Source organism: Saccoglossus kowalevskii, chromosome 13, assembly GCF_978046115.1.
Source record: "Saccoglossus kowalevskii chromosome 13, keSacKowa6.1, whole genome shotgun sequence".
Lineage (NCBI taxonomy): Eukaryota > Metazoa > Hemichordata > Enteropneusta > Harrimaniidae > Saccoglossus > Saccoglossus kowalevskii.
Window position 1 is genome coordinate 32,219,642 of NC_140653.1, and position 25,560 is coordinate 32,245,201.

The 25,560-nt window shown below is 31.8% G+C and overlaps 1 protein-coding gene across 2 annotated transcripts; it reads left to right on the forward strand.

The window, feature by feature from the left end:
• The first annotated feature begins 354 nt into the window (after nucleotides 1-354).
• Nucleotides 355-24,205, forward strand: LOC100374025 (molybdopterin synthase catalytic subunit-like). Of its 2 annotated transcripts, XM_078010881.2 has the most exons (5): nucleotides 355-530; nucleotides 2,124-2,237; nucleotides 13,580-13,730; nucleotides 18,033-18,156; nucleotides 23,229-24,205. In XM_078010881.2, exons 2-5 carry the CDS (start codon nucleotides 2,132-2,134, stop codon nucleotides 23,313-23,315), a joined length of 468 nt encoding a protein of 155 aa, XP_077867007.1. In that variant the 5' UTR covers nucleotides 355-530; nucleotides 2,124-2,131; the 3' UTR covers nucleotides 23,316-24,205. The 2 variants fall into 2 exon arrangements, with proteins under 2 accessions (XP_077867007.1, XP_085362921.1); XM_085506795.1 differs by lacking the exons at nucleotides 355-530; nucleotides 23,229-24,205 and adding an exon at nucleotides 20,000-20,156 and having other exon boundaries at nucleotides 2,128-2,237.
• Nucleotides 24,206-25,560: the final 1,355 nt, after the last annotated feature.

Genomic DNA, 25,560 nt, shown 5'->3' on the forward strand with positions numbered 1-25,560 from the left:
AGAAGCACTAGATACAATACCCAGATGTGTACTTTATCCATAATGGATATTTTTTGAGATTAAAAATTTTAAATTACCACTTTTATCATTTTTAGGAATATCAGTCTGTGAGCATCGGCCAATTACTGGATGCAGGCATCTATTTTGGGATTCATGGAGATCACCAAGACATGCTAAATGAGGAAACAAAAGGAAATTTAGGGATTGACCATTTTTTTTTACTTCACATTTGTTTTTTCAGAATAACAGTAGTTGTAAAGCCTATTTTTCTGTAATTTCCTCTGCAGATATTTGTTTTTCAAAGTTCTCTTGGCATTTCTTTTTTCCTTCTGTCCAACCCTCCTTTATGTCTCCAACCTTGATCTGAATCAGTGACAGATGGGTCGTACCATTACCAGCCTCAGTGGGAAATGTTGAGGGGTGTCAGGGCTACATTTTGATGGGAATTATAGTGGTGATACTGAAACAAACCCAGGTTCTGGTAATATACAAAGACCTGAATTAACAAAGAAGTCAAGTTGTTATTAAAGGTACATCAAGGTTTACTCAGATTTATGAATGCAGTTTCTTGAGCATGTATGAGACATAGTTTGGTTGCACTTGTGTACTCTGAGATTTTGGACCCAGGTCAATGAAAGTTTTTAGTTATCAGATTAAGGGAAATCACTTTATGATGAGTTGTACTCACATAGAGTACATATTAATTCAATTGTTTGCAGATGTTCCATGTATTATTTTAACATGAGTATTTTATAATTAAATAATGGGGACTATGATATTCAAGTCTTGTAATGTGTATTCTGTCATTTGGTTTTGCTATCAATTTTGGTCATTGACTAAGGTTTTACTGTACTTTTCAATATTTTACTTTATCTTTAAAAATGGATTGAAGTGATCACAATTTATTCCAATCGTGTCCTGTCACAAGATCACAGGGCCGGGTCATATTTTTACCACCTCGTGTGTGTGTAGGAATGTTCGGTACCTGATATTTCACGATGTGCGTCAAATCATAGCAATTCTGCATGGAGTTGGTTGCTCCAATGAACATTACATAGCCAGTGACTGGAGTTCACAAATAAAGTATCATAGCTTCATGCTTCCTTCGCAGTTGAATTCAGACTTCTGAGACTTTGATGTTAAATGCCAGGTTCGGCTATGCTAGTATGTGGACTTGCTTTGTTGGGGAAATCTCAAGCAGCAAACCTAGTTTAAAATACCATGACGTCACACAGTTTATTGTGTCAATCATTAATTGGCCCACGACACCTGTTCATTCATAACTTGGATACTCATCCAATAAAGATATCTGTTCGTGTTGTGTAAAATGTGTTTTTTACAAATGAAGTCACTAAACATGTAATGTGGTTGTGAGTCAGTTGAAAAATGTGCATTTTTCAGTGTTCTTGGTCATAACTTTAAAAAAATTAAATGAAATAATCCAATTTTCATTATAAAATCAAAATAAAAGTACAATTTCAGTGACAGTTTAAAAATAAATTTAAATATTTTTTTTTTTTTTTTTGGCAAACAAGATTTGATCAAAACTTTTAAAGAATGTTGTCAAAATTTGCAGATAATAAATACAATACATAATTTTTCATTCACAGCAAGATCTTGCATATTGCATGAAGGGCGCGAACCGAAATTCTCCTGCAAAAATCAAATGTTTTTAATTTGAATTTAATTTGTTTTTATAGCTTAATATTGAAACATGGATTTTTCAGAGGGGAATATGGCGTTTAGATAAGATATCCGTACTGATTTATTGGCACCATATCAGTTATGGTGAGAAATTGTGAATATAAATGGTTGAATAGGTGATTTTCTGTGTAATGCATGCATGACACTGATCAAGTGTTGCTGTAAAAACAGATTTCAGAGTGAGAGATATTTCGTTGAGATATAAATGCTTCATCAAAATTGACCATCATCAAATGTGTAGATCACATTATTAAGCATGGAAATGAATCCGATGCGATGTTTTGTTGCTACTACAATACAACCTTTTTACATTCGATTCTCACATAACACAGAATCTGCTTTGTGGATGGTAACAACATTTGACAGTGGAGGACATAGGTGATGACTATAATTGATTTATTTCTATTTTTGTTGAATAGCTACAGCTATGAGTGGTGAAGACGTGGTTGCAATAACACCTGATAAACTGAATGTGGAAGAAATTACAGAGATGGTAAAATGTCCACAGGCTGGTGCTGTCACTGTTTTTCTTGGTAAGAATCTTATCAAAAGACAATTGACAAAGAAATGGGAAAATATTAAAATATTGCAGCAAATTATTGGTGTTCTAAAAATATAATCCTCTACAAATTTAGTCGTGGTTGATAGAATTATTAGCATATCATTCTCTATGTATCTCAGATCTCTTGTCACATTTGGCACTATTAGGTAATCTACATATTCCCAATAAAGTAGGTCCGGGAAGCAGAATCGCTGGTATAAACAAAAGCCTGCTCAGTCTACTACATTTCACCCCTTTCATAGAATGGTACAACCCATGCACTGTTTAATATTTATGTTACAATGAGATACCATGATACTAATTCACATGATAGTCCTCTCCTTCCATGCACTTTTCCATGTTGCAGGAAAAAAGATATTAGCTAGATGCCAGTTTGCTATTTTAAAAAGACGGATAAAATCTGCCCTATGTTGTATGAAGTATTGGGTAATTTGGCTAACATTCCCTTTCATACACATCTGTTGTCTGAAATTGACATTTCCACATATCTTTTGAATTATCTCAGTACTGATAAAACAGAGATTGTAAAGCACTCCAGTATCAAGGTAATCTTTCTGAGAAATTTTCTGTCTCTCACCAATTTGTGATGTAATTAAAATGACTTTGAAGTGCGTCATTGCTATGGTGATGATTTATATGAGTGCACATATTGAAGTAATGGCAGACATTTAGCTGAAAGCACATTTACTTACGCTAACAGTGATAGATAACTGCTTTTTCAATATCCAGAATTCTCCTCTTCAATACTATTCACCAAAGGTGGTTTTAGTTTTTTTTATTTGTCTCTCACTAAACTGCCTGAAGTAAAGTTGTTACCGCAGACTGATTGTGTTGTGATAAGAACACCTTTATGGAGGGATAACACAATACACAGTCCCTCCACAAGGGACTGTGGAGGGACTGTACGCAATATTATCTGCACATCCAGAATTAGAAAAATACCAACAAATTGCAAAGACAAAAAAAGATGGACTAGAATCCGACATGAATAAACGTAAAACATTGTATATTCACGACATAAAACAGGTAGTATGCAAAACTAAAATGCATGTACGCAAAAGGGCATAAAAACTGAATTACTGTAAACTACTTTATTTTAGCTGGAATTAATTTTCACTGAAAAGACTTTTTGGGGTGTTTTGTATGGAATTTATTTTCACTGATTTTTGACGAGTTGAATGTAAAATACCGATATAGGAAAAAAGGTATATTCTCTTGATTTTATTTTTACTGAAACCACAGTCACTCTACTAGTAGAGTGACTGTGCTGAAACATTCTTTCAGCAAAAATAGCGAAAATAAAGTATTTTTAGCTTCGCTGTTGACAAATTTGACACAGTGGGGCTGTTCATATTACTGATTGTTCGTCGTCTGTCATCCGGCATCGTCAACTTCACAATTTCAACTTCTTCTTCGAAACCGCAAGTCAGAATGTTTTCAAATTTGATATTGCTTTGATATTACATATATATGTACTACATGTAGACCTCTCTCAGATTTGTTTATTTTGTGATGATATCTTTAATTCTCTAATTTTGATGAATATTTTTGTAATTTTTGGTAAAAAGTGATATTTTCGACTTCTTGTTAAAAACCACAAGTCTGATTACTTTGATATTACATATATAGGTACTATATGTAGACCTCTCTCAGATTTGTTTATTTCATGATGATATCTTCAATTATCTATTTTTAATGAATATTTTTGTCATTTTTGGAAAAAAGTGATATTTTTGTTAAAAACAGCAATTCTGATTGCTTTGACACAATGTACTATACATATTATTCATTTTCTAATGATATTTTCTGTTTTTAATTGGAATGTGCATTGCTAACAGCGGAGCTATCTCAGCCAACAGTCTGTTTGTTTTATTATTATCACCAGTTTTTTTAATTGAAGTTTGTTGTGTTTTAGATAGTAATTTTTGTAAAATTTGTATTTTTTTTAAAATATGTGTTCTAGTAGTTAGTTTAATCATTTTAATTCCTTCTGTGGAATTTTAAGCTTTTCAATAAACATATGAACAAAAAGTGTCAACCCCTTAAGTTTGTGAAAAATCACAAGAAGATATAAAACACCTGATGCAGCAATCAAAACATACTGTGTGTGTGAGTTGTAATAGCAAGAGCTATTTTTAGATGATTGCAATTATAGGTTTAGAGAAGGAAATGTAGCTGCTCCTAAAATTCTTATATGCAGCTCTCATGTAACATCACGTTCTCATTTAGATTCTCACAGTAGTCAAACTGTGAGACTTGTACTGATGATGTCTTTGGTTATCATGGCAACAAGTCACATTGTCTATACAACGATATCACATGTGAAAGCTAGTTTATCCTGATCTGAATTTATTTAGGTGGCTGACAGAATGGCTATGCAATGTGAATTTCAATGTGTCTTTTTATTGTTCATGTCATCTTAGTCAATCCTAAAGAAATAATGAGATTAAAAACAACATGTACAGTACCTAATGCCAGCTGCTGGTTTTCTTGCGTTAAGGGTAGCATGTGGTACAAAATCTGTTTATATTCTGTCCTAATTCTTTAAATTAAATGGATTCATTCCTCATACATTTTAGATATAGGATGATCTTTTTTGCTTTGATGTAAATGTCAGCTAGTCAAGAATGCATAATTCAGCTATTTTTTGAAAAATAGGTCAGAAAATATAAACATCAACTAGTCATGTATATTTTATGTGCTGATTTCAGTTTTATATGCTCAGTTAAAATAGCTACAAATTTTGCATTCATTTTGGTGCCCTACAATAAAACATGTAATCAATTTTAAATATTGATTGATGGAACTCCAGAAAGATCCTTTTCTCACAAAATTGAGTTTTCTTGCCATTTATATAACTTTAGAAAACACCTGTCATATTCCTTTTCTGTTTTCTAGAAGAGATGCCACCACATTTAGTTCTTCGAGAAGACCCTTATTACATCCATATTCTAGAGGAGTCTCACATCATATCCAAAAAAATATCATATCTCTTTTCTAGAGAAAGATACCCATCATATCCCCTTTCTAGAAAAGGCACCATTTAATGAGGAGATACCCATCATATCCCCTTTCTAGAAAAGGCACCATTAATGAGGAGATACCCATCATATCCCCTTTCTAGAAAAGGCACCATTTAATGAGGAGATACCCATCATATCCCCTTTCTAGAAAAGGCACCATTTAATGAGGAGATACCCATCATATCCCCTTTCTAGAAAAGGCACCATTTAATAAGATACCCATCATATCCCCTTTCTAGAAAAGGCACCATTTAATGAGGAGATACCCATCATATCTCCTTTCTAGAAAAGGCACTATTTAATGAGGAGATACCCATCATATCCCGTTTCTAGAAAAGGCACCATTTAATGAGGAGATACCCATCATATCTCCTTTCTAGAAAAGGCACCATTTAATGAAGAGATACCCATCATATCCTGTTTCTAGAAAAGGCACCATTTAATGAGGAGATACCCATCATATCTCCTTTCCAGAAAAGACACCATTTAATGAGGAGATACCCATCATATCTCCTTTCTAGAAAAGGCACCATTTAATGAGGAGATACCCATCATATCCCCTTTCTAGAAAAGGCACCATTTAATGAGGAGATACCCATCATATCCTGTTTCTAGAAAAGGCACCATTTAATGAGGAGATACCCATCATATCTCCTTTCTAGAAAAGGCACCATTTAATGAGGAGATACCCATCATATCTCCTTTCCAGAAAAGGCACCATTAATGAGGAGATACCCATCATATCTCCTTTCTAGAAAAGGCACCATTTAATGAGGAGATACCCATCATATCCCCTTTCTAGAAAAGGCACCATTAATGAGGAGATACCCATCATATCTCCTTTCTAGAAAAGGCACCATTTAATGAGGAGATACCCATCATATCCCCTTTCTAGAAAAGGCACCATTAATGAGGAGATACCCATCATATCCCCTTTCTAGAAAAGGCACCATTTAATGAGGAGATACCCATCATATCTCCTTTCTAGAAAAGGCACCATTTAATGAGGAGATACCCATCATATCCCCTTTCTAGAAAAGGCACCATTTAATGAGGAGATACCCATCATATCTCCTTTCTAGAAAAGGCACCATTTAATGAGGAGATACCCATCATATCCCCTTTCTAGAAAAGGCACCATTTAATGAGGAGATACCCATCATATCCCCTTTCTAGAAAAGGCACCATTTAATGAGGAGATACCCATCATGGAATGATTCATCATGATTTGTGTAGCATTTGAAAACTTGTCAGAATTGACCACAACTTATTTCAGAAATAATCTAAGACAAATCGACAATTTATACTTTTCTGAGAAATGCTGCAAATTTTCTCAAATATATTGTGGTTGGCATGTCAACAATGGTAGAATAATTTGACCCAAATAAATAAAGCTTCTATTTTTTATAAAAATACACTATATTTAGAGTTTTAGTAATAAATTATATATACGATATGAGAATGCTTGTTATTATCGTTAGTTTTCCATTCTACTCATAATTTTACCACATACATTATTTATTTCATCTTTATTTCTTCATTTTGATTCTATATTCATATTATACAACTGCTGAAAATTGTCTAATTAACTCAGAGAAAATATCTATTTGGAGTGAAACATGCAATTTTTACTAGAACTGACATATTTTCAGTTTAATTGATTATTGAATGTTCACGATTAATAAAAAATTGAAGCAAATGAAGTGACATTTCCAATTTTTCAATTAATTCTGATCTATTTTGATTCAAAGCTGTGAAATCTAGGATGGTCAAAATTTTAATATATATCAACACATTTAGGCTCTGCTTCACGGAATTAATACATGTTTTGTTTTGATGTCCAAAGAAATTCTGTAAACTGATTTACAGTTGTATTTCACAAGTCAGTGGAAATTGCAAAATTTTTTCCTGTATAAATTTCTCTTGGTTTTTACGCATGAAGTGTCAGTGACTTTCACGATATTTTGTTTTCACAAATGGCATAAAATCCTCAAATTGTAAAAATTCCTTGCGGTTAACAGTACATTCAAGCTATTTTTTTTTTTTTTTTTTTTTTTTTTTTCACATTTCCCATAACTGTGATTTAAATGCATTGTGGGAGCAGAGACCTACTCAGCCTTGTGAAATCAGTGAACTGATTCTTAATATGTATTCAATGCATGAATTCTGCTACGTATAGAATTTGTAGTCTCATTATATATAAATTCGTCTATAAATAATATGTAAAATATAAATATGAGTTTTTATCATGATATTTAAATTTCAAAATCTATTATATATTATGACTTATACTATTATTTTTTAGATTATTATACATGTACATTGTAATACTAATAAAGTTGTAGCTTTAAAAAATATCTCAATCTAAAAAATAATAAATTAAGAAAGGTGATAAAAAAAAAATCTCATGCACATATACCACATCCACAGAGAATGTACAAAAATCCATATTTTTCATATTTCTTTAATATAAGATTGAGAGTAATGAAAACAGTGATTGATACCTAACGTCAAATATATACTTTTGAAAATAATAAAAATAATACAATTTCGGTTGACTGCAATAAAATTTTACTATGCCACAAATTTAATTATATGTATATTTCTTTAATTAATTATTTATTTATTCTAATACATTAAACTGTAGGAATTTTAATTCATATTGAAGTGTAAAATCATGTGACTAAATGAGCAGTAAGCCCAAATGTACCTAGACTGATACAAACTTTATAATCTTTTTTTTATTTGCTGCAAGCCCTTTGAATCAGGGGCTCACTATTTGAATAAATAAATAGGAGCTGCATAAATTACAAATCAAATGTGGCATTTATAACAAGTTAATTAATTTATTGTATAAAATACTACTAGCATTTACTTCATCACATGCTGAATCATGTCCTCCTTAGGTACATTGCATACTTGTGGTTCCAGCATTTAAATATGATTGCATTTAAATTTTAAATTAATTTGATGAAAAGTAAGATTGTTAGAGTGTCATCGTTTTTTTCAACATAATGTAATCCTTTCACCTGTAATCAGGATTAAAATAGATATTCAAATCCATAAATATGATTGATTCATTTTCATACTGAATTTGTGATTACTGTTTTATTGTGGTATTCTGTGATCAAAGATATTATTTCCCATGAATACTCAACTCGTAGAAAACTGTTGGCTGATCACTATGTTGAGAATTGAACTGAAATAATACTGCACATGACAATTCAATAAAGTTGGTCATTGAAAGGGATCAAGACAACAGAGAAATTAAACGAGTTCAAAATGAATCTATGATTCAGACACTCTCTCAAGTTACTAAGCAACCTATACATCATCTGAAAGCTTAGATATAAGTTGCGTTCACGCACAGCTCCTTAGCACGCTTAGCCCAGGGCTAAGTGCCCTCTGTGGCGACCTTTGGGTGTGAGTATTATGCATGTGAGCAACCAAGCTCAGTGTGTACGAAACTTCATTCCCTTGCAAAAACTGGAGCGACGAAGAGTCAAAAGCTTTACTGAGTATATGGAAAGACAGCAAAATCTTAAAACAGTTGGACTCCTTGCTGAGGAATAGAAAAACTTCTTAACAGCAGCTTAACAAAGGTCACCGACTGATGGCGCCCCTTAGCCAATGCTAAAGACTTGCCCTCCCAGTGCATGGACACAATTGGGTCTAGCCAAAATGCAAACACGTGAAATAAGCCTAAATCAGCTTAAATCTTAGCCAGTACTTTGTGTAGCATGAACACTACTACAGATGAACATGGTAGTATCAATGTTTGTCTGAGTGATTACCTGACAGCCAATTGCATTCTTGTACTTTGATTGAAACAGGTTTTTTTTTAATACTTTCAGTTACGGGAATAACCTGTGAATTGCATAGGGTGTTCATAATGCTATGGGCTAAATGATCACATCTCAATTTTACCTTATCTACCTCTATATCTAATTGTTATATAGCTAGGATCAAATGTTCTGAATGGAACCTAGAAATAAATTTATCTAAAACAAAAATCTTAATTTTTAGGAATAAATCATTAAAAACATCTGAATACTTCTATTACAAAAATACAATTATTTGCTGTGTGACAAGTTATACTTATCTTGGGATAATAATATCATCATCTGGAAATTTTATAGAAGCAAAGAAAACATTAGCAGAGAAAGCATGCAAAGCTATGTTTATACTGAACAAAACATTGGAAGGCAACACTGACATCAAACTTTTTCTGAAATTATTTCATTCAAACATTAAACCCATTTTACTCTATGGTGCAGATGTCTGGGGATCAGACATTTTGGATTTTGGAAAATGGGAGAAATGTCCAATTGAGAAAACCCACTTAAAATTTTGTAAGAGAACACTTTGTTTAAACAGATATACAAGCAACGCAGCATGTAGGAGCGAAATAGGCGAACTACCACTATTAATAGGAATTAAAAAAATGCTAATAAAATACTGGTTAAGACTAAAAGATATGCCAGAGGATAACCTTGCAAAACAAGCATACTATGAACAACGAAAATCACAGCAACATACATGGTTATCATCAGTAAATAAAATATTAAAAGATAATTATTACACATCATTAATAAATTTTACAACAGGTATTCCAAAAAGAAACATTCATAAGATTATAAATAACATTGAAGCAAATATAAAACAAAAATATGTAAACCAGTGGAAGTCACAAATCTCAAATGATAATAGTAAACTTAGAACATTTGCAAAAATCAAATTTAAATACTCTTTTGAGCCGTATTTGACACTACAAAACATTAACCATAGGAACGCATTACTAAAATTGAGAACAAGCACACACAAACTTGAAATTGAAAAGGGCAGGTATACACACCCTAAAACACCAGTAAATGAAAGAAAATGCAAACAGTGCAACATGAATGTGATTGAGGATGAATTTCACTTTCTCATGATCTGTCCAAAATATGGAAACTTGCGCCAACAACTTATGTCTGAATTTAATTTTCTATCACATGATGCACACAATACATTCATTCGATTGCTCAGTGCAGATGATTGTGAAATTATAAAAAAGGTTTCACAGTTTATTTACAAAGCCTTTCAAGAAAGAATAGATAGTTGATAGCTTTGAATTTTAGTATTATTAGTCTTAGTTTTATTATTATTAAACTTATTAGTACTAGTAAAAAATTTTACACATTACATTTTACTTTTATACTTAACATTATAATATTTTCTCTTTCTTTATTATTTCATTATTATTATACTTTTATTGCTACTATACTGATAGAAATACTGTATTTCTAAAGATGCAATAAATATTATTATTATAATAACTTCAGACAAGCTAATGGCATTCTGTACTTATTTCTACTAACAAGAATAATGAATCTAAGTAAACTGCACTGAATGACTCTGGTAATTATTCTCACTATGAGTTGTTATTGCAGGTGACCTAGCTCATAAATTAAATTTGAATTAGAATAATAGTTGCACATGCTATGGTATGCGTGTGTAAATTAAAGTGATTGTCATAAATATGCATAGCATATTTTAAATCAATTTTCCTAGTTATTTCTGAATTTATTTTCTACTTTTTAGGTCTGTGTGAATAACCACTTTTTAAAAATAAAATACAAGTTCATTTTAATGAAGCCAAAAAGGCAATTTAAATGACATTTTTAAAATTAAAAAAATTAAAAAAAGAACTTTCATTTTTCATTTTGTAGCTGTAAAGCTTGTTATTTTATGAAAGAAATTATTGGGTGACTCATCTGTTTTGACATGATGTGAAATAATATAGCATGTCAGTACATATTATTCACACTACTAGCATGTACATGTATAATAAACATCAATAAAGACCATATACTGCGGAACTAATTTTCACTGAAAAAGCTTTTGGAGTTTTTTGTATGGAATTTATTTTCACTGATTTTTGATGAGTTGAATGTGAGACATAGGAACAAAAGTCTAATCTGGGTTTTAATGTCACTGAAGCAACTCTTCTGCGAAAATAAATTCCAAGCCGAAATAAAGTATTCTACTGTAGTTGCTGTAGTGCAAAACAAATATAGTTTTGTTCTTTAATGGCAAGATTTTGAAATTTTAGATGTGTTTGCAGATGAAAAACAAACTGTAATTTGTTTTTCTTTCCTATTTCATGGCAGTATTCAAATAATAAAAACAAATAACGATTTCCTCCAATATATGCACGTAATTGAGTTTAAACCAAGTATATTAACATTAGGCTAAGCAAAACATATTTTACATGAACCTCCTGAACTAGCAACCAGTGGGAAATTGGACTCCTAAGCTGACAAGATCATATTGCTTCTTTCCATTGTAAGGAAGGTAGATTGAATGCTTGAGAAATATTATTGGATTCCAAATTCAATGAAACCCTTTGTGATTATGGCAGTATATTTTTTACAGATTCTTTCCTGACATCCTAACAAAACAGCTGCTTGCCTCTCATTATATATACAAAACAATTACTTTTTCCAATACTTTCCTTTCACTGGTGTTGAATTTGTTATAGATTAAAGCAGATCCATTACTGATATTTGAGAGAAATGAAATTGTAAATGTAGAAGGTGGCTTTGCAGCCTCCTTTACTGACACTGTCCCAATCTCAATGTAATCAATAAAGTGCATCTGCAACAAAACATGAATCAGTTACACTGAAATCAATAGTTTTGTGTAAACCTTTGGCCTTTTAAAGAAAAGAAGGATTAGAAATAAACGAATAGATACAGGAGCTCCCAATAGAATATTTGCTGGCATTTGATGTGCATGTCACGATTTTCTTCAGCTGTTCATAATTTTACTGCATGAAATGGATTACAGGCTGAATGTAGTTTCACATCACCATCGCAATTAGCTCAAACATACTTTAAAGAAGATGTAACTACTAGTATTCAAATTCAGAGTGTTAACTGGCAGTTTGTTAAAACAGTGTATAAGTAAATACAGAGAGCCAGCTTAAAAACAGATAACAAAGGGTAGTTCATTTGCCATCACTCTTGCATAACAGTGATTAACAAGAGTTTATTCACAGGGGACTTACTTTTTCTTTCTTGCTGTCAAGGAATTCTTGACCAATGTTCAAGCAATCATGGTGTACAATCAGTACGTACTATGATATTTATAGTTGCATATTGTAAAAAAAATGGACAAGTGGAAATTTGTAAGAAAATGTCTTAGCAGTGAAATATGCAGGTTTCTTCCTAAATTATTTTTCCAAGGTGTTGCCTGTACCACAGTTCCTTTATCACTCTATATAGAGCGACTGTGCATGTATGCTGATTTGACTAGAGATATTTTTCAAGGTCCATTATATACCGTAGTCAAAATGGGGTTTAACCAAGGACCACATACTTTAGTTTAGCTGGAATTAATTATTGCTAAAAAGGCATTTTGGGTATTTTGTATGGATATTATTTTCACTGACTTTTGACAAGTTGAATGTAAAATATAGAAATAAAGATATATACTCTGGATATTATTTTCACTGAATAATTCTTTCAGCAAAAATAGCGACAAATAATTCAAAGCGAATATTTTACAGTACTCTTGTTAATGATACAAAAATAATATTGACTACTACTTGTATATGGGCAGGATTTTGATGCTTCAGGACATAGAAACCACACACTTGAAAGGCTAATTTGTGATGATATTGTTAACTGTCTAATGTATGCCTTGGGTGAAATATAATGAGAGAAAGAGTTTGTTGTTATTTCATATCATTTAGCAAGTCAAAATTGCTGTGGGAACATTGTCTGACTAGTAACAGAGAGAAAACGTTCAATTGTGGACAGGTGAATTGGTGTTCATAAGGCATTACAGCAACCTCAAATGCTATGTTATTCATCTATAATATTTTGCCTCTAGATCTCATCCAATTTGTCTTACATGTTGGCTAATTTTGTTTTTGTCCATATGCCCATTTATCTGATCAGAAGTACTTTAATTAATAGCTGTCAGATGGCAATTTATCTGATCGGAAGCACTACAATGGCTGTCAGATGGCCTTTTATCTGCTCGGAAGCACTTAAATGGCTGTCAGATGGTCATTTCCTCGATTGGATGTACCTAAATGGCTGTCAGGTGGCCTTTTTTTTAATAAACTTGTCACAAATCACTGCCTGAGTGACTGTGAAGAAATTGTATTCATCATTGTGCCCTGGCAAAATTTGTTTATGCCAGCGTATAAGTCTATTATCTATGTCTATATATATTACTTGATTTATATTGCATATTCTATTTTTTTTGTGATTAGTGAAAGATGCAATTACTTTTATAGGTACAACTCGAGACAATTTTGAAGATAAAAAAGTTATTAAGTTAGAGTATGAGGCATATGTTCCTATGGCTGAAGCAGAAATGCGGAAATTATGTCATCAAATAAGAGAGAAATGGAATGTTGAAAAGATTGCGATTATTCATCGTATTGGGTAAGTATTCCTATCGCATTTCATTGACTGTAAAATACTTTATTTTAGTTGGAATTAATTTTCGCTGAAAAGACTTTTTGGGTGTTTTGTATAGAACTTATTTTCATTGATTTTTGACGAGTTGAATTTAAAATATACAAAAAAAGATATATTCACTGGATTTTATTTTCACTGAATAATTCCTTCGGCTGAAATTAATCCCAAGTGAAAATAAAGTATTTTACAGTACATTAAAGGAAAGGTCAATCCTGTCAATATTGTTGGCCATATAGCAGCAGTTATGTACACTTATTTAAATAATGGACAAAACAAATTAAAAAAATAAAGAAATAATAGAGTTATGATACCATATAATATTCCATATAGTCGCCGCCATCTTGTCAATTTTCAAGCGCCCTCTATTGGGTCAAACAGAATGCGAGCAGGATTTATTTGTGCATTGTGACGTCAAAGGCTAGGTTAATTAGTGTCCAACTTCGGGGGTTACACAATGTATAATGAAGAGAAAAGTAATCACTTAGAGAGTCATAATTCATCGCGCAACTTTCAAGAGAGTGATGGCTGTCTGCAAATACACTACACTACTCATTTTGCCCAACCTTCTGCTTTTACAAAATAGAATTCCCTTCTATCGGCTATCAACAATCTAACATGTTTGTATTTTCAGCCGTGACAAAGCAGAAGTATTTTTGCACCCCTGTTTTGCTACTTCCGGGAAAGTGGTATATCGACCGCATACTGCTTAATTTCCGACCGCGCGGTTTTGTCCGACCGGATATTGACCGCATTTTAATCGTTTTTTTAACTCGTTGGCTCACTCATTGAAAACACCGTCCGCTCGCCCAAACACTGATCACTGATACATGAGTGGTCGAATTGGTGGTTTTGATAGTAAAGTATGAAAATACTATTATTAAATTTTGAACGACACTTCAAATCTATAGTTGTACAAAACTTGTATCGTTCGAGAAAGCAACTGCTCTGGAACCTCCTGTTAGGTGATTTGGGTGCTTGTTCTAAATGTAATATTTTTATTTTATTTTAATGAGACAGTTACGTGAAAAAAAGATAGCTAACTCCTTTCGACAGAGCGGAGAAACGAGGAGAATATTAATGATTAATTCCAAAAATAACGATACCAAAATCACGTCGGTCCACAGGCGGTTGGTATGGTAACATTTGACATTCAATTTTCAAAATTAAGTCACGATCAGTGTCGTAAATTATTCCCACAAAATAATATTTTCGAATAAAACGGCCTCATGCCCTGAAAAAATTGAACACAGCTTGACATGTAAGAATAATTTATTGGGCTTCAGAAAAAAAAAACGTGTCAAATTTAATTATAGTCATAAATATTTGGTGACCAGTCGATGAACAATTCGAAAATCATGATTCACACGCGAAAGTCCTTCGGTACTGAAAATCATCGACCCTACTCTGGTTCACCTTATTTCAAAACTTGCAACTGATTTGCCGTGAACTCTAATATATCTCAGCCTATTTTTTTGAACTGTGGTCAAATTCCAGCCGTTTGTCAAAATATAACGATGTTTTTCATTGAATATTTTTAAAGCCTGTCACAGCACAAAAAGTATGTAAATCGACAACGCTCTTCAAAAATATAGACCACACACTGCAGTACTCAATGAACTCACTATAGCTGTCCCTCAACTGAACCTAGCCTAAAACGTCACAGAAATGCCCGGATGTAGTATGTTAATTCTTAGCTATTGTTCGTTGTTTCTTATCTCCATGAACGGCGTCCATGGACTAATTCAGGACATGTTTAAAAGTCACCAACAACCACAAGAATAATGAGAAAAAAATAACATGGATACAAAGCTGTTGGAAATGGTTATTATGATCTATACAGCCCACAATTTTTGTCACCTTGACCTACACTTTAACTTTGCTATCTTAGTAAGTTCATAATTTGCATAATCTGTGTACTTCTAGAATTCATAATTTGCATAATCCTTGTATTCGTTGACATTACAATTTGCATAATCTTTGTAATTCAAGAAGTCATCACATTGCATCAAATAAATGTTTTGTTTTATTGCCGTACATTAATATCCTTATTTCAATCATTATCAGAAATATTGAAATATAATTGTAACCATTCAATCAAATCGCAATAACAATTTCAATTAAATATGACTGATGAATCAATTAGTTGTTGGCATTTTATCATTTCTGCTCAGTCATATTACTGCACCACCTGGGACCAATGTGAAAACAAACAATTTCAGATCCATTTATGTTTTAGGTGTTTTGCATAAATCTCTTGATACTCCCTGATTTTGAAGTAACATTAATGCATGTTTTTATTTCAACCTGCTACTGCAACTAATTCATATATTTATGTGTGTTGATACCATGTATGTATTCATATATTTGTGTGCACATGTTTGACATTTTGGTTCAAGATTGCCTAATTACTGCAATTTAAATGTTAAAAATCCAACAAGCATTTCTGCCAATTCCAGAAAAGTGCGTGGTCAGAGATTTTGCATGCATCCTAAAGTTTAATTCACACAGATTGTGATAACAATATAACCTAGGTTACTGATTCCAAATAACATTAGAATATTTATTCTCTCCCTCCTTGAATGGCTTTCTTAGATCTATTTCATGTACATACTTACAGACAACTCATGATCTGAATATTAGCAAGCATTATTATTGACATTTGCATGATAAAATGTGAGCACAAATCACATGAGACTGGATAAAGAAAAATATAAACCTTAGTTGAAGTTCGCTTAGGAAAGGTAGATAAGTCATCTGTGTTTTTTTAAACCCAGAAATATCCAGTCTTTATTAATCATACCCTGAGGTAAAATAAATTGTTGAAATTGACATGAAATGTTAATCTTTGTGTCCATTCATGAAATTACTCTTCTTCAGTGTGTTAGTGCAGACACTAACTAATCATCAGTGCTAATACTTCCTGTCTATGCCTTAGATGATTCAATTATAATTCTGTTCATGATAAATTCCTTTGAACCAGAATGAAAACTAATTGTGGTTTATGTTTATGGTTTGGATGAAGCTGTACTTCATATATGTATATTAGATTTTGACAAAATTCAATAATGTCAGCGTTATCGATACAATAATGTCCAGTATCAGCAAAACAGTTGGGTAGTCACAATGTCTCAATATATGTGTATACTGTAGCAGTTGCTGTATTAATCTTATTCCCTCTACCTGTGTGTCAAAATGGTCTCAAAATCAATATGACAATAATTTTGCTATCCTGCATTTTGCTAGGATTCATGTAAATTAGTAATGAGATTCCTATTTAAATGCTGGTAAATTTGAAATTCTACAGAATAATGTTTTGGGAAAATATGCTTGTGTTCTGTGCAGGTAGTCCATTTTGTTTTTAAGGTAATTGTACACTTGTGTTGTGTCTACAGTTAGAACTACACTGATGTGTCTGGAATCTTGAAAATGTCATGAGGTTGAAGAAGATTATAACCACAAAAGTGTGAGTTATAATTGTAGACAAGAGTTTTGAACCCATTAGTAACCTCCATAAAAACTCCAGTATACATGCATTTACCTCAAACAGTCTGTAATTTAAAGTTAGTTTGAGAAGAAAAATTTATGTAAGTTAATCATCCAAAAACCAAAATAGTTAAGAAAATTTTCGCTGGATTTTATTTTCATGGAATCATCCCTTCAGCGAAAATAGCGAAAATTAATTCCAAGCGAAAATAAAGTATTCTACAGTATACTTTATCTATTTTTGACCTAACACTCATACATTTGCTATTAGTCATCTCATCGTGATCATGATCCTTGGCCATTATTCAACTCTTAGCACCTAGCACCTTGTCTATTAGTCATTTACTTTTGACCTACCACCTTGGCTATTAAATAAGTTTCAAAATGGCCGACTGGCAGCCATTTTCTTTAAATGAATGTGGTTCTAGTGTCATATCTCTGACATGATTTGACTGATTATGTTCAAATTTTAAATACTCATTATACATCATCTCATAGATATACAGATATAATGGTGTATTCATTTGTATCTCTAGATCTGACAATTATGTTCTAACTTTACACTCACACACATTTGTGTCATGTCACCCATACGCACATGTATTACTGCCATTTTGGAACCATGTCGTTTTTTGTTCAAACTTGGTATATATGTATAATAAACATAATGAAATCTTGATGTTTGTCATTTTGTCTTTCAGATCAGATTCAAATTGGCTTACTATTTTGTTTTAACAAGTGTTATTCATGTGTCATATCTCTGACATGTTTTATTTCTTTCAGAATTGTTCCTGTTATGGATGCCAGTGTGATCATTGCAGTATCCTCTGTCCACAGAAAGGAGTCAGTGGAAGCTGTTCATTATTGCATTGACTCTTTGAAATCATCTGTGCCTATATGGAAAAAGGTATACTACTTGTTTGTAAAGTCAACCACTTGTTTTTCAGTAGCAAGCAACTTTTTTCAGTTTTCATTTAATTATTTCCAAAATATGCAATGTTGACCAATCCTAATAGCACTACATTCTTTATTGTTTAAATTTTGATAAAATTTATGTCAGGAATCCAAAGTTTAATTGATTTCCGAGTATTTTGCCCTCCCTGTTAGGCTTATAAGCTTTTAAATACATACGAAATATTTAATAAATATATTGCATGCACGAACTGTTACATTCTTCACAAGGAGAGCAGCCTGATTGGACAACAAAGAATTTACCTGGGGTGAGATTTGTCTCCAAATACTATGGTACCGAAGACTTTATAAATAAATGACTATAATATGGAAATTGTATTAGGTAAAGAAAAAAGAAAAAACAGTGAGGTGAATATTTTTTCGGTTACACAAAAGTGTATCATCTATATTTGTCGTCATAATGTATAAATATATTTTTTACTGTAAAGCTCCCTCAGATGATACTTGAAGATTTTACAAAAATATCACAATTGCATCAAATAAGCATCACAGTTGGCAAACAGCATTGAAATGTGTTCTTAACACAATGGGCACTTCTCATACTTGACCTTGATTTTATTGTCCTTGATCCGTTAAAGAAATAACATAACTCATCAAATTACATTTACAAATTGAACGTAGCTTTATTCACACCGATATGTGTAAAAACTGATTGATATCACTACTACAAATTGTGATTGAATGAATTCATATGTATGCAATGTATTATATAAGCATGAATTATTGATAAATGGCTGCTGAGATTATTGAGAGTCAATTGAAAAGTAGTACATGTTTCCTGTTAATTTAATTTATAACTCTGAATAAATTATTGTGACTATATTGTCCTTCAATTCCAAATGGGTTGTGACAAATAGTCATCCCAGGGGGGAAGACAAATTCATGCCTCCGTTAGTTTTACTGTTATGTTATTTATTTATTCTTTTCATTTATTTTCCTCTTCAACGTTAATATTTCAATCCATTGGGAATACATTTTAAAGGAAGCCAGTTTTGGATAATTATGCTGGTGCACCAAAGTGTAATTATCTAAATAATTAGTTATATTATTCACAGTCTCCTAAGTGTTATAGAAAACAGTATTACCAATCACATTGCTAGGATTACAAATCATAACTAGTATTACCTATCTTAACTAGCCATCTAGATTGAATTGCTGTATCGTCTGAAGATGGTCAGTCTGAAGACAAAAACACTAGACTTTCAGTGTTGACACCTCCTAATCATTGACTCAGATTGTACTGAGATGCATTTATGTCAGACAACATCATCTGTAACACAATAATCTTCAATTATAATATTCTTATCAAACCCAATCTAAATACTATGTAATATTTGTACCATATTGACAGATTAATATCTGATTATATTATCAAGATCAAAACTAGTATCTGATTTGTAATATTTTCAGGATGAAATCCAGATAGGATTATGCATCTATGATCAAATCTAGTATATGATTGACTCATGTATTTAATTGTACTATTAGAATCGAATCCAGTATCAGTATATTCCACCAGGGTCAAACTGAGCACCTGAATATACCTCCATGAATGTCATCATCTTATGATACATCATCAGTATCAAATCATGTATCATATTATATCATCAGGATTGACTGCATCATCGTAATACACAATCAGGATTGAATCAGATATCTGATTATACCATCATGAGTGAATCAAGTATCTGATTATAACATCTGGATCAAATGGTGTATCTTGTTATACCATTATCCTCGAAGCCAGTATCTGATTATTGTAAAATACTTTATTTTAGCTGGAATTGAATCTAGTACTTATCAAGTTCAAGTCTAATGGCTGATTATTTCTGGTTATATTATCAAAATCATAAGCTGATCTGATTATAGTAACTGATCGAATCTTGTTTAGGAATATACCATCAAGATTCAATCCAGTTTCTTCTGAACCAGTATCTGAGCATAGTTTATTCTCTAATATCTTAAAATAATCAAGATAAGTATCTAATTATAAAGTCTATAGTATATTTTTCATTCATTCATACAATACAGATTGGAGAAGGTCTTTATATCTGTAAGACTTAGTACCATCTGCGACTACATCATTTAAATAAGTGTCATCTAATCTAACCTAAACAAAACGCCTGCATGAATATTACATTGACTAGCAAGAGTCCCAATCTGGAAAAAGCTTCCTTCGTGTTTATAATGTTAATCAAGGCTCATTGTCGGAATAATTTGCACAAGTGGCCACAACATAATCACATATTTATTTTACCATTTTTTATTCTATGAACTGTTCATCTATAATCCATAGTCATTTAACAAAATTGCTACTCATTCTTATTTGCATCACTAATTGTATTACTGAAAACTCATACTGTTAAAAATAAGCTATACGTGAGGTAACGCTAGATATACGAGTGTAAAATTAGATTAGTGATTTCCTGCAATTTATGCTTCCTATGTCAGCATTTGAATTTCAGCATGGAAACACCACCTTTCCACATATTACACTAAAAGTGTACACGTACACACTTTCTGAATCAGTCTAGATTGGTTACTTTGGCAAGTTTAGAATTGTGAACATTATCAAGGGATTGTTCATTTAGAGTCCTGTTACTTTGGTGTCAGAATACTCGCAGTTAAAAAAGCTATAATAGCATTTCTGTCATTGCAATCTCATTTAGCAGATTAATGAGCGTTCTGTGAATTCAGTCTGTGTTTGGTTGACCTGAACAACATTATTTTGCATTATCCTCATGTGTGTAGCAGAAAAGCAATCAGTACATTTTAAGAGTGCTAAATATACATCTCTTGACTCATTACATGGATACAATTGACCCCAATAGACGCCACCATTGTTTAATGTAGCAATTCCCTTGTCAAAAACAAACATTAATTCAATTCTAGTGAACAACTGAAGATAATTGTGACGTGTGATCACCTTATAAGAAACAATTTGTATTGTTTACATCCTTCAAACCTAAATTGTATGAGATGATAATATTGATATTTAATTGCAGGTGTTAAATACTGTTTTGAAACATTAATATTACCATTTGTTGCAAGAGATTTTTGCTTGTGACGAGCATCTTCCATACCCGTGACGAACGGCTCATCAGATTTCACTGATCAAAAATAGAATGTTGTATAATAGTAATTGTTAATAATAGGTACACATAGAGTCAATTGTGAATGAAAGGCACTATTCGAACTCGCGATCACAAAAATTGCTAAAAATGACGTGGAAACTGTTTATTAGTTCCCGTTCAAATTAAGTCCTTTGTCGATGACTGATTGATTCATCTAATTCAAACTTAACACATACGTTATACTACACATAAACACATACAATTTCAATTTAAAATGGGATTTCAAAGCTGAGAATGCATGTCCGAGCCGAATTTACTCGTACTTTTAATTTTGTTCAAACATGACAGAATTTTGCTGCATGTCATTTTGTTTAACAAATCGAATTCAATGATAACTTTGTCATGTCTCGACCAATCATGTACAAACTTCACACATACATTGTACGTGCATTCGTTTTACGATACAACACAAGATAGACGAATGGTGGTCTTTTTAGTGCTTAAAGTGCAGTAAAAGCAAGCATTTCTTCATGCTTGTCTTGATTTTTTTACATTGTACATAATCTTTTTTCTCAAATAGGATGTATTGCTGATCGATTGAGAGGCATTTTGTGACGTTCCGGAGCCACATCTTTGACTAGTTTTGGATCTGGTGTCTGTTATAGTATAATTGCACAGATATTTGTTGAACTATAATTTGGGCATTTATTCTTGCATGTTCAAATGTGGTACATAACTATAAAATTTATCAGAGCTTTTAATGAACTTGCACTGAAAACGAATGGCACGTAATCACTTGTTTTCAGTCGAAATTGGTTTTAACTTGCCATGCAAAGTTTGCGAGGTCATTCGTATTCGTATTTGTTGTCTCCTTTGCCATGTAATATCTAATGAAGTCTGTGTACAGCGTTTTCAATATTCCTGTATTACTGTCTTAATTGTTTTAACTCTGTGTCTGAAATACCTTATGCAGGCAGTTCTTCATTGCATAATTAGTATACGCCATGAATGGTCTCATTCTAATGTTTCCCATTAATGTTTTAAAGCTTTAGCTTTAGAGATAATATACAAGCCATATCACCTCAATCTATTCTTTATTTTTGTATGGTTGGCTTTTATTACTCTGAAATGGCACAAGAATGGCATGGCAATTTACAGTTGTCATATCTTATCAAATGCAATGTCATTTCTAGAAGATGTGACAAATGTTGTATATGCAATATGCATATACATATATTGAATTGCAAAATAAGCGTCAGTATCAGTGTCACTTGGTTAATGTCTGTGGGTGACCATATGTCATATCCAATTTGTGACAGAGTATGTCCATTCACATTAAGTGCACATAAAGGTTAATTGAATTTTATACTTCGGAATACAGTTCACTCACGAGCATTCATTTTCCAAGAGTGAAAATTTCAATTTGCACAAATCCTTAAAACAGAATTCATTTGCAAATGAAGTATTGCCACTCAGTATATATGCTCTTATAATTTATGTATCCTATGTTATCTTCCTGATTAATTCATTAGCTATAAGTGATACTTTTTAGCTCTGCAATTTAGGAATTCATCTTGAAGCCAGTTTTGTGAGATGTATATTTCGACATAAAACGATCTACATCAATATATAAATGACACACCGTGTCAAATTGTAGACACAAGTCATAACATGTATTTGAATATCACTAATTTAAAACAACAAAACAAATGGTTGCCGGTTACATATTTCTTACAATCTATGCTTTTGTGTGGTTATAGTAGAAATCATCTGTCGCACACTAGAAGAAACAAACTTGGTCTAAATACTTATATTATAATAATGTATTGCTTATCTAATTCACTTTTCATTTTTGTTGCAATTAAGATACTACTAATATTACATTTAACATTTAATCATATGTAATTGTGTCTATTTTAATATTTCTTTCCAGGAAGTATATGGTGATGGAAGTTGCAATTGGAAAGAAAACAAAGAGTGTGATTGGGCAGCTAGAAACACTGATAGTCAATCATCATAATGCATATCTATATGTAACAATAAATATATTTAAAAATATAAAAATGTAGCTACTAAATATATATACAGTTTAAGTCATTTGGACTACATCTTACATACACACTAATGTATCACATATTGCATAATGTTATGTGATATTATCTACGCATAGCTAATTTACATGTAACAATGAGTGCTGACCTCATTAATTAAAATATAATTATTGTTGTTGAAAATTGTATTAGGGATGATATATTTTATAAACATACTAGATTACAGAAAAATGTAATAACTTGTCATTAAACCATTCTTAATAACCACTTCAGATATTGTTATAGTGTGTAAACATACATTTCTCACGTTTCAACAGTTATTTGCCAAGATAATATACTTGAAACTTGGCGTCTCTTGTCTTTTGTCCACGTCGTTCTACATTTTTAGTGCTGTCGCCATGACGATTGATCGAACAACCCAGACAGAAAATGTAATCCATAATCTTTGAACACAACTGTGTAATGTCTACAATAAAAGAAAAATGATTGGCTCGCCCTGTAAATGTCTGAAACATTTCCGATTTTTGTAAGTTAATCATGTGAAAACCTAAATGTCACAATGTGTGTAGAATTTTCCTATGTTATGGTTAGATGAATAACTTACTGGCACATAAGTTATTTATGTATACTTTCCTCTTGAATTATGATTGTTAGATATAATAAATGTTGAAATACACATATGTTACAATGAATAAATGAATATTTTACAACAGCAACAATCTTTCACACAGACTTTATTGAATATCTCTGTTATGCTGCGCCTGGGTTAGATGGTATATTATATAATGTTGAATTTATTCTGTTAATGTAACTATCAAGAAAATTAAAGTTATTGGGATTTACTTAATCCTATCACAAAGCACAGTGATATTCATTATAAATGAGAGATATAATGTACAGAAACCATCCAATTGTAACCATCATCGATGTGAGCTGGTTCAGTCGCACGGAGCCACTAACATACACTCAATATGCTGGGTCTTAACAGGCCAGAGCGTGCTCATTAAATAGCTCCGACCCGGATTAATGTTTGACCATATTGCATATTATCTATAAATTGTGCACACAGTGTGTTCATGATGTGTGTTTTTGCTGCATCTACAAAACCTACTCTGTGTTAGATGGATGGATTTAAGTATGTATGACTGGTTGGTTGGTTTGTTTGTTTGTTCATTGATTCGTTGATTTTTACCATAAGACATTTTATCACAAAATTGCAGTGGAAATTGTTATGATTGCCAGTATTGCAAAATACTATTAACCATACTGTACGGTGTGGCACTATGCAAAAGCTGGGTTTTTGAGTCACATCAAGAGGTTTAAGCTTCATGTGGCACCCTTAAATTATCCCTGCATTTATTTATATACATTTAGCCTCTCACATCAGTTGCAAATTGATGTTCCAGATTTTATAATTGTTATGAATTGATATTTTAGACTGTATAATTGTTATGAATGTTTAGTTGTTATGAATTAATGTTCCAGAATGCGTAAATGTTATAAATTGATGTTCCAGATTTTGTAATTTTTATGAATTGATGTTTTAGATTCTGTAATTGTTATGAATGTTAAGTTGTTACGAATTGCATTTTCAGAATGTGTAATTGTTATGAATTTATGTTTCAGAATGTGTAATTGTTCTGAATTGATGTTTTGACTGTGTAATTGTTATGAATTGATGTTTAGACTGTGTAATTGTTGTGAATGTTTAACTGTTATGAATTAATGTTCCAGAACGTGTAATTGTTATAAATTGATGTTCCAGATTTTGTATATGTTATAAATTTATGTTTCAGAATGTGTAATTGTTATAAATTGATGTTCAACATTGTGTAATTGTTATGAATTGTTGGTTTAGATTATGTAATTGTTATGAATTGATGTTTTAGATTATGTAATTGTTATGAATTTATTTTTCAGAATGTGTAATTGTTATGAATTGATGTTTTAGACTGTGTAATTGTTATGAATTGATGTTTAGACTGTGTAATTGTTATAAATTGATGTTCCAGATTATGTAATTGTTATAAATTTATGTTTCAGAATGTGTAATTGTTATGAATTGTTGTTTTAGATTATGTAATTGTTATGAATTGGTGTTTTAGACTGTGTAATTGTTATGAATTAATGTTCCAGAATGTGTAAATGTTCTGATTTGATGTTTAAGACTGTGTAATTGTTATGAAAAAGGAATGTCGCAACAACAGGAGGAGT

Bases quoted from the DNA above. Each gene is read 5' to 3' on its own strand.
- LOC100374025 (XM_078010881.2), top strand. From the start codon at position 2,132: ATGAGTGGTGAAGACGTGGTTGCAATAACACCTGATAAACTGAATGTG. The intron at 2,238-13,579 runs GTAAGAATCTTA...TTACTTTTATAG, and splicing joins TGCTGTCACTGTTTTTCTTG to GTACAACTCGAGACAATTTT. The intron at 13,731-18,032 runs GTAAGTATTCCT...TATTTCTTTCAG, and splicing joins GCGATTATTCATCGTATTGG to AATTGTTCCTGTTATGGATG.